This window comes from Dermacentor silvarum, chromosome 4 (assembly GCF_013339745.2).
Source record: "Dermacentor silvarum isolate Dsil-2018 chromosome 4, BIME_Dsil_1.4, whole genome shotgun sequence".
Taxonomy (NCBI): domain Eukaryota; kingdom Metazoa; phylum Arthropoda; class Arachnida; order Ixodida; family Ixodidae; genus Dermacentor; species Dermacentor silvarum.
In genome coordinates, this window is record NC_051157.2 from 96,858,306 (window position 1) to 96,868,583 (window position 10,278).

The 10,278-nt window shown below is 48.4% G+C and overlaps 1 protein-coding gene across 4 annotated transcripts in view; it reads left to right on the forward strand.

Annotated features, from left to right (window-relative positions):
- Window positions 1–400: 400 nt before the first annotated feature.
- LOC119450393 (harmonin-like) overlaps window positions 401–10,278 on the forward strand; it is a 144,363-nt gene continuing 134,485 nt past the window's right edge. For 2 of the 4 annotated variants that reach the window (XM_037713828.2, XM_037713831.2), the window contains exon 1: window positions 402–1,214. In XM_037713828.2, coding sequence (XP_037569756.1) covers window positions 1,195–1,214 — 20 coding nt within the window. In that variant the 5' untranslated portion in view covers window positions 402–1,194. Of the gene's footprint in view, window positions 1,215–10,278 lie in introns of all 4 variants that reach the window. The other 2 variants (XM_037713829.2, XM_037713832.2) reach the window with 2 other exon arrangements.

Below are 10,278 nucleotides of genomic sequence, written 5' to 3' on the forward strand. Positions count from 1 at the left end.
CATGTGAGTGCACTTGTGTCTGCGCAAATACGACCACGGGCTCTTCTTTTCTTTAAATTTTTTTCTCTCCGATCTCCCTCCCGACCGACCGACGGTTCGCCTCCCCCGAGTGGGGCCAGCCAGCAAGCAGACTAGGCAGCGGTTTCTCCACAAGGTGTGCACCTCGTGTCGTTGTGTGCTGCGTACACAAAAGAAAGCTCGCAGGTATAGAGCCGAGAGCAGCTAGTCGTTTCGCTTTTCTTTTGCACCACCAACGTTCCACGCCCATACTCGTTCCTCGCCAGTCCTCCTCCTCTCAACTGTACGTTCATCTATCCCCCTCGCTCCGGACGGTGCCGGAGGAAGTCACGTGACCCCCCCCCCCCTCTCCGGTCCTTCTGCCTCGGTGCGCTCTCGGCCCGCAACCTACTCGCTTTCAGGCTGCCCGTCTAGCAGCGCGCAACTATCGTGTTCCGTCGAGCTCGGTAGGACAGGTGAGGGGGAAGTGGGCTGCTGCTGACGGGGCTGGCTAGCTGGCGGCCGGTCTTCGTCTCGTCCGCCCCTGTGAATCCCCGGCGGCCACGGTCTGTGTTGTGGTGTCCATACCCCCGGCTGGAATTTGCGTGCTTCGCCGCGAATTGTGCAGGATCGACAGTATAGTGCGCGTGTGGTTCGTTGCCTTCCTTTATCGCCCTTCCGGGGGCTGCTGCCACTCGCTCCTCTGCCGGGAATCCTTGTGGACCGGTGCGATTCCTGGTGAGAGACGTCTGTTACCAGCAGCGGCTGAGGAGGAGGCCCACCGACTCCGCTACTTGTTCTTCGTCGCAGAACCTTCTCAGTGCGGTTTCCCGAGTTGTTTGAGAAGCCTCGATCCCCCAGCACCGGCACTACTACCGCCGCCGGGGGCGGCGGACGTGGCTACCTGTTTTCTGTGTCGCGGCCGCGCATCATCTCCGGATGAGTGGTGGTTCGTTGCCCCGTGAGCGTGGACATGTGAGCGCCGCAACGGTCCGGTCAGCAGTGCCGTCGCCGACCGAGTTCTGTTCGAGTACTACCGTCGCCGTGGTTGTGCTTGTGGAAGAAGAAGAAGAGGCGCCGCACGGATTACCTTAGCTTTGCCGTCATCGACCGGGATATCGTCGATAGCGCCGGGTCGGTCGCGTCGTTCGTCACGGCTCTTCCGCGCTCGCTCGCCAACAGCGAGACGCCGCCAGCATGAAGCCCGGCCGGACCAGGTGGGTTGTTGCTGCTCCGTCTGGTCAGGGGACTTTTTTCGTTGTGCGAGCTTTCTGTTTTGTTACTGTGCCCTTCCGCGCAAGAAAAGAAAATGAAAAGAAAAATCGAGACGCCGTGGTCGTTTCCGAATAGCTTGCACCGCACTTAGTTCGCGGCATGCAGTGCTCCGGAATCACGGGCGTTCCACTTTGGCGTGCTGTTTTGTAGTTTGTTCCGGTTCTTTTGTCGTCGACCTGTGAGTTCTATTGTGACTGACCGGACTACTTTATTAATCGAGAACGTTCACCGAATCGAGTGTGTTGTTGGGTGCACATGTACCGTACACTCGGTTTTCGTTCCACTTGTTCCGCAGGAACCCTGTGGGCCTTTCTAAGATGGTTCCTGCACCACAGAAGATATAACTGTACAACACTGCTTAAAAACCTTATATCCGCGCTTGGTATTATGAAATATCAATGAACATACGTGATATGGCTATGTTTTTTTTTTTCGAAATTACCCTACATTAAGCTCGTCGTGAATGTGCTAAGTCGAAGTATTTACTCGTCGGATGACGGGATTGTCGACAGGCCGCAAGCTAACTTATTCGTATAGGAAAGAGACATCCTCAAGGCAAACTCATGGTTTTATTGAGGCTACTACAATCAACATAGTTACGTGCATGTTGAATGGCCAGAGCTTGGAGCCTTAAGCGGCAGCAAAACTGTAATCATCTATAGTCTGCGCCACAAAAGGTCTTCAGAGCAGCGCATTTGCTCTGTTGATAAACGGCCGTTGACTCTCACCCTTAATTGAAGTCTGACATCTTGTCATTGTGCCAACTGGTTGGCGCCCGTGCAAAAACAGGTCCCGCAGATAAGTTACAAGGGAAATTCGATCTGGCTGGCCTTCTCTCCCGTCATGAAATGGGGGAGAAGCTGAAACGCAGTTGATGCGTTAACTGAAGTTTTTGTGAAAAAGCCGCAAGTTATATATGGACGATGAGATGTGATGATGGTGATGGTGAACGGCACCTTTCATTATGGCACGTGCACCTAATAATGCCTTCGCAATGCGCTGACTCGATGAAGCTTACAGCGGTTTTGGCATTTCGAGCGTGTGTTACTCTGCCTAGTCACTCGTTTGAGGATTATACAGCGACATTTCGAGCGTGTGTTACTCTGCCTAGTCACTCGTTTGAGGATTATACAGCGAACTCCTCGGGCGACCATCAGCATATTTGGCCGAAACTGCTCTTAAAAGAAATTTTTGTGGCTCGTATCAAGCGCGGGCGTCGGCTTACACTAATTATACATTACTTGTAACATGTTACCAATTAACATGTTAATAAATGTTATTCTGACTTGGCCGTACCAAAACCAACGCTTCATGCTGTTCGGAATCCGGCCCAATACCACAATTATACCTCGGAATCGACCGCAGAAAACTATCCGTGCAGTGTCCTATATTATGCTAAGAGTATTGATGTTTCAGGCTCTGACCTATACTGCTGAACTACGGGACCATTTAACAATGTATGCTGAAGTTTTACATCACCAAAGCGCAAAGAATTAGGTCTATGCCGTAATGCCGCGCGTGATTGTTATGAATAAGCCTAATAAATACAAGAAATGCGTATTTTAACGCGCTTTAAACGAGGTGGAAACTTCTTCACAGGAAAGAACGATGAACAATAATTTTTTGTAAGTTACCGGAGATTTGATTCAGGGCGATCTGTGAAAGTGCCAGTTCGCGGAAACCTAGTAAAGATTTTAAGGGAGGCAATGTTGCGTCAGCCTATGAAATGCACTAGCTGTTTATAAATGAAATGTGAATAGGTATGTTTAAACATGAACACAAACAATCCTTGTTGATGGGTTGCGCACAAGGGACCATAAGTGCCCCTTCTGTCCAGCAAAATATTAGGATTTGACATCTCGCGTTGCGGAGTTTCAGTCGTCCTCGATAGAAGTTCGTAAACGTCCCATCCAGGACAACTTTCAACTCCTTTGAACTGTTGCTTCTAGCTGCCATCCTCACTCCAGCGGCAGTCGATCCCGAACTTTGTATATTCGTATATCTGTTGACTCTGGAATCCGGAATCTTGTTTGTGGACCCACGCCTGTGTGTTTGTCTTCTTCTTCTTCTTCTTCTTCTTCTTCTTCTTCTTCTTCTTCTTTTTAATCTCCTTGTCCGAAGGCTCTGACGCTAAACCGGTGGCCTTATTCACAACGCTGTTCGTTCGTAAGTACTTTCCGCCATTGGCTGCCCTCCTTCGCTAAATAAAACGCCCAGCATCAAGATTAATTGGCTGAAGTTTTCTCTTAATACAAGGGTAAGAGCCTTTTGTGAATACGGACCCCGGTAATTGTGTCGCGCGAGAAGTCTGTTGCTCAATACTTGGCAAGCCTGGCGTTTCCAGGTCGGTGACGGCCCAGTATTAACCCGAATGTTTACCCGCCGTGGTTGCTCAGTGGCTATGGTGTTGGGCTGCTGAGCACGAGGTCGCGGGATCGAATCCCGGCCACGGCGGCCGCATTTCGTTGGGGGCGAAATGCGAAAACACCCGTGTACTTAGATTTAGGTGCACGTTAAAGAACCCCAGGTGGTCCAAATTTCCGGAGTCCCCCACTACGGCGTGCCTCATAATCAGAACTGGTTTTGGCACGTAAAACCCCATAATTAATTTTTTTTAACCCGAATGTTTATCAGCAGACACGAACGAGAAGAAAGGGGACGTAACCGAGGGGCCTGGTTTTTGTTAGTCGCAATCATGCGAAGCCAACAGATAACGAAACCAATGAGATCATAGGGGGAAATTAAGTGTTTGCTTTAATTGTGATTTCAGAAAGGATACACAACGTGCCGTCGGCGGGTGCCGAACCCACATCCTCCAAATGTGGAGATCTGGGTTCACCTCCCTCCGGGGGCAAGTCATTTTTTTTTTTCTTTTCGTCCGCTTTCATTTCCCTTTACCTTATCTTTTCTACAGTTCAATTAAAACGATTAATAATGTCCCCCTGTGCTTTATTTGACTTCATATGGTCGTGATCAGTAGATATACGTTTCGTTTAACGTATTGCCTCAAGCTCGGTCGAGTTGAGCATCCGCGCCGCGACCGTCAATGAGTTGTGTTCATTGTGGGTTGCGCAGGAAAGTGCCAATCATTTTTTCTTGCGTCCTTCGGGCTGGTGAATTATGCGGTCAAATGTGGACTCGACGATGACGTGAAAACAACTTAAAATAAGCGATATCATGACAGGTGAATCGGCATGGTGAAATGGTCAGCTGGACTATTTGGTCTCGTAAGTATAGGACAATCAGAAGGTCTGTTTGTTGTGCTAGTTGGTCTTGCATTCTAACTGTGGTAACTTATAAAGTGGGAGACAGACACAAACACAAAACGAACGAGGACGAGCGTTAGTATATAAACCGTTTATTAAAGACCGCCGAGCGATATGTGATATTATTTGGAGCCCATGCGCCCCACGTTACATAGTAACGATATAGTTCTTTGTTTTGGGTTTGTGTCTATCCAGCACTTTGCGCTAAGTTACCGTGGTTGACCGGGTTGTATAGCCACGCCTACCAGCAGTTCTCAAAATTAATTATAAAGCCGTTGAAGTTGTAAATTTCACGCAAATGTTGATGACACGTGTTACGGCCGGGTTACATTGAGACCGAAGAGAACCATTCTAATCAGGACAGTAAAATCGGGAGTTGCACTTTGAAGTGGATAACATAAATGTGGTTGATTTCAACGCGCCACACTTTGTATAGGTAAACCAAATACTCCTTTATTTGACGACCATCAACAAAATTTATGCATTTGTGCGCACGTGTGTTCGTGTTTAACATTTGCGCTTTGTTTTTTGCACGTCGGTGCTAAGTGCCCTAAATAGCGCACGCGCTTCCGAGCGACCTTTCAGACGGTGCGTAAGCACAGTTAATGATTGCGCTTATTAAGGAGTCGGGGCCAGAACGCGGTGAAAACACGAGGCGAACGTGGAGTCATTTGCGGTCATTATGCAAAACCAACTACCCTCTTTGCAAGTTTTCTTCATTAAAAGGATGCGTTGGGTGGTCCTTTCGTATAGCCTTACTTATTCCCCACAAAAAAAAAAAAATTAAAAAAAATGTTCTACTCTGTGTTGAGTATTCGCGGGGGCACGCAATTTTCTTGCACCGTCTTAGTCGTGATGATTCTGCCTCCAGCCATGGAAAGTAGGCGGGACTTCTTCCTCCACAGCACGCCGCGCCGAGTCATGCCTTAAAGAAAAAAAAAAAAAGCAACATAGCGGATGAAAAGAGAAAGAAAGAAAAATACAAAAGCGTAAGCGTTTACCTGGCCTGTCCTGTTACGTCCTTTGTGCTGCGCGAACGTTGGCAAGGAGTACTATATAGCAACCCTTATCCATGCAGCGGCTTTCCCACCGCCTACTGTGTATCTATCACGCCGCATTGAGAACGCAATTAACCAGCTAAGCACTGATGAAATTATCAGTGCCGAGTGTTAACGCGGGCTACAGTGGTTGGTTCCCAAACCTTTATCAGTCAGTGGCCTCATTACCCACTCACAAGACACTCGAGACGTCGAGCACGCTTTTCTTCTTTATTATATTACTATTCTATATGTTCTCACACGCGCAGTCATGCACAAAGAAGCAGACGTCAAGCTGGGAAGAAAAAGTTATACGGGTCATGTGACATATCTTGAGCCTGCAGTTGATTACGTTTTCTTTCTTTTTCTTTTCCTAGTACGACAATGACAGTAAATGATCGGCGCGAGAAATGATGACGTTGCGCGTCCGAAACTGCGGCGATGACATCTCGTTCGATTGAAGACGACTCAGTTCGTCCATTTGATTCGGTCCGCGATCATCCGTGCCTCTGGTTTTAGGTGCTAAGCGAATTTCTTTTGGTTGGTGCATGGCGCTGGTGGCACCTTTCTATAGGCGCGCCTGTGCCGTGCATCGACATAGCTTCGCACAGCGCTTGCAGCTATACAGAGCGCCAGAAAAGTGAAAGTCGCACATTACGAGTGTTCCCTCTTAAACAGTGGACCACGTGTCGCAGTGTCTCCGCTGATACGTATAGCGCATTTCTACGAGCCTTGAATGAGCGCGCCTTAGCAAGAATGTCGCGCTGTCGCTTTCTACGCGGCCCCCTCGCGGGTACAATCGCGTGACACAGATTTCTTGAGTCGATAGCGGCGTGTCTGCGTCGAATTCAGAGGGGGAGAGGTCGGCGAGACGAAGGAGACGCACGCCGCTTGATGCGTGCTCATGGTGCGGCCTGTAGTATTTTATCCGCACGCGTCCTCTAAGCCTTACCGGAGCACTGAACAGGCACTAGCGAAATTAAGAGGGAGAGAAGGAAAAGAGACCACGACACGTTGGGAATACGGAATGTCGCGGTGACGAGGATATATAGAACCTCACTTTCCAAACCGAGTGAAACGCGAATCGAATCGAGCGAGATTCGCGGGAGAGGAAGAAAAAACAATTAAAAAAAAAGTCTCCAAATTAAAGGTGTCGTTTTGTGGAGCTGTTCTCGAATTCTGTGAGAGTGCGACGTGGCCAGAAGGATTTCCAAGCCATTTACTCGAATTTATGAGTTCTCGCCGTTCCTTTATGTGGTGCTGTGTATGTGAAATTTATAGCTGAGAATTGAAAAAGAAACAGTAGCGAGGTTTTCTCGCAACTATATGTTGAAGGACGCTGAAGGTCAGTGAACGCAAAGCTTCGTCGTTGTGGTGTTAATTGAACCAGTCCAATCTGCAAACCTTGCCGCTTATTCTTTTGCTCCATCTGTTGCCTTCACCTGGACTAAAGCCAGGTCGCATGCCTACTCTTTTTCTCTTTCTTTTTGTTAAACGAGTGTTACTCGTAGACACACCTTGTGGCGTCAAGAAAAAAATAATTGTGGTCGAACAATTACCAGGGACAAAATAGCTTTTGACAGTGCCACTCGCATTGACAGTGTCAGAATCGTGGTCTTCACTTCAACGACCGGTGCAAACTCTTGTTGTGGTGACCGGGGCTTAATCCACAGCCTAAAGTTGCAGCCTTCGATAAAAAAGTTGTTCAATGGTCAATTTTGTCGTACCACGCCTTCCAGAGAAACAACAAGAGTGCGGACCGATAATTGGCGTTATGGCATCCGCCAGGTACATTTTCATTTATTAAAGTACTTGACATACCCCATGTGGGGCAGGGAGTCAGAAGTGGATACAGGAAAGCTATATATAAATCTAATAAAAACATCTCGCATAAACCATATAAGTACCGTAAATACAGGGGTTGGTCGAATTCGCAAAGGTTTTTGTTCATGTGACATTGATACGAGCTGGCCTACGAACGAAAGTGTTTGATTCGGCGGCCGCTGATCTTGTGTGCAACATTATGATAGGATGGCATCTGCCGTTACAAGCAGTTCTATATATAGTGTGAGAAGTTTTTTTTTTTTTTTTTTTTTTTCGCGTACCCGTAAGGCTCGGGGTTGCAGCGTTGTGTAGAGCTCCGAAAGGGCAGAAATTAGAAGAAGAAAAATATGGAGATGACGAAATATGCATTCAAGAAACGAAAAACCTCGCCTCCCCCCCACCAAGAACTTACTTCAGTGCACTATAGGTGTTTAGCGCAAAAGAACAAAAACAAACAAGAAATAAACAAAGAAAAATGCGATCCCGACACACAGGAGACCGTGCGTTTACGTGTTCTTGTTGTGGCATTCTAAAATATGACCTAAATGCCGCGTCAAGTCAGTGAACCGCCGGGGCAGCCAGACGGCAGACTCGCATTTATGACGGCAGCGCGTCTCTGAGGTAAGGCGTCGCATAATCGAGTGTAGCGAGCGCAAGAATTCGCACGCTTCTTCTGCTTCTTTCTTCATTTATTTCCTGCTGCCTAATTTCACTTCTGGGTTCATGACATCCCCCCACAGGGTGCCCGCTCGTAGCGTAATTTGTGAATTGCTGTCGTGACCTTAACGCGATGCGTAGAGAAAGTATGCGTAGTAGAAACGTACATGTCGCCGTTTTTTTTTTTTTTTTATTTTACCTTCTTGAGAGCAAGCACGTTTCCCTTTCGCCCGAAAACGATACGCTGGAAGTGCCAAACGAGGACACCTCGGAGATTTTTCTTTTTTCGTTTTCATGTCGCTTCCAACTTTTTTTGTTTGCGCTGTTCTTGCGTCAGTGCACGATTCGAAAGTTGCGCGAAAAAAAAAATAATAAATAAAAACCACAAGTGGCCCCAAAGTTATCTTACTATAGCCTTCACTTGTGGCGCGTTGGTGATCTTTCAGCATTATACACTTAGTGTCCTTTTCTCGAAAACCACCCAGAGTTCGAGTGTATGTGGATGTAGAGCGGTCGTCAACCGCCGACATTTTATTTTTCCCCTTCAATTTTACTTTCCGCGCTTTGTTTCTCGTTTGTTCAGGACGACGGAAGTCAGGTGTCGCCTTGTGTTTTTATTTTGTTATTGATTCGTGACCCATGTTAGGTCATCAGCGCAGCATTTTTTTTTTTCTTTACTGAGTTTCCTTTTGCGTTGCTTGGAAGAGGACGCTTTACTGCCAGCTGTCCGCGTTATACAAACACCCCTTTTGCAACAACATACGTCAGCGAAGGGACAAATTCAACAATAGAGAACAAAGAAAGAAGATGGCGTCGTTGCTTTCTTTTACTAGCCATAGCAAGTTATATTTTGTGTGTGCTTCGGTTCGTGGTACATCTTGTCTGAAGCCTCTTATGTGTCATGTGTACATAACCCGTAATATGTAAACAATATAATATTGCTTCCAATTCAGCATACCTGATTGACTCAAGCAGGCTAGATGACACATTTGTCACCGCCCCGTTCGAAAGGGGATGCCAATAAATAATTATCATCATTATGCCATTGCGAGTTGCGGGGTATATACGCGACATTTTAACGCTATATTGCTGGCAACATTTCCAATGTCATTCAGAAAGGAATAAATGAATCGGGTCTCAGTAAAGGAACTCTGGAAATGCTATTTACGACGAGCGCTTAGCACATACAAGGTCTCACTATACTCACGTGATACCCATTTCTTCCGTTGTTACGACTTATTTGGTCATTGTGCGCGCCGTCACAAAAAGTAAGCTGGCATTAGTGCAAATACAAGGGGGGCGTTGTCGGGCGGTTTGTTCTCGGGTCAATGAAAAAATAGGGAGCAGTGTTGATATTATAGGGCGTCGAGAGAAGGCAAGAGTTAAGGACGCGTGAACAGAAACAGGGTGCCCGGGGAGGGCGTTGACTTTTTCTTGGCAACCGCGACCGAGCCTCTATCGCGAGTTGTGACAGTTGTGACGTTGCGTGCGTGTCTGCGCCGGGAATACCCGCTGCGATTCGGCACGCATATGCAGAGCGCGTGTAAGTGGTTGCGCGTGCGTCGGCCGCGGTTCGTGCACGCTGGCAACAATGCACGCCCGATGGAGCTCGCAACGTGCGCCGTACGGTGAAGGCGTGCATGGGGGACCTTGTCCTTCGTTTGGACAAGGCGTGTCTCCCGATGAGGTCACGAGGAAGCCGCGTCCAGTTCGTTATCCAGCGTAACGGGCAGTGCAAACTCCGTCACGCCGTCGTGGTCCCTCGCTCCCGCGGCGGCAGGGGTTTGCGTGTTACGTGTATACACACACACACATACGCTGCTACACGGCGAGGTTGATATCTTGTCGAAGCAACAGCAAGAACAGCGAACGTCGTTCCGTTGGGTGTCGAGGCGTGAGACTGTTTCCAGCGGGCGGGCACCTCGAACGCTGTGCAGCTTCGGTTTGAGGCCGTGGCTTGTTTGTGTACGCAAAGACGTACAGCGCGACCTCTTGCGTGAGTTCTCGCCGTCGACGCTGACAGGCGGCGTGACGCCGAATGTGTGTGTGTCTGTGTATGCGTTTCGGATGAAGACGGCGCTCTCGAGAACAGCGATGCTGGGTCGAGGTTGGCCGAGGTAGAAGCTTTACCTGCGCCCGTTGGAGAACTTAGTGAAAGAGGCGTAGAGAGCGTGGACTGGGGCGTTGGTCGAGCGTTGAGGGGGCGGTCCGAAGCTGGGCGC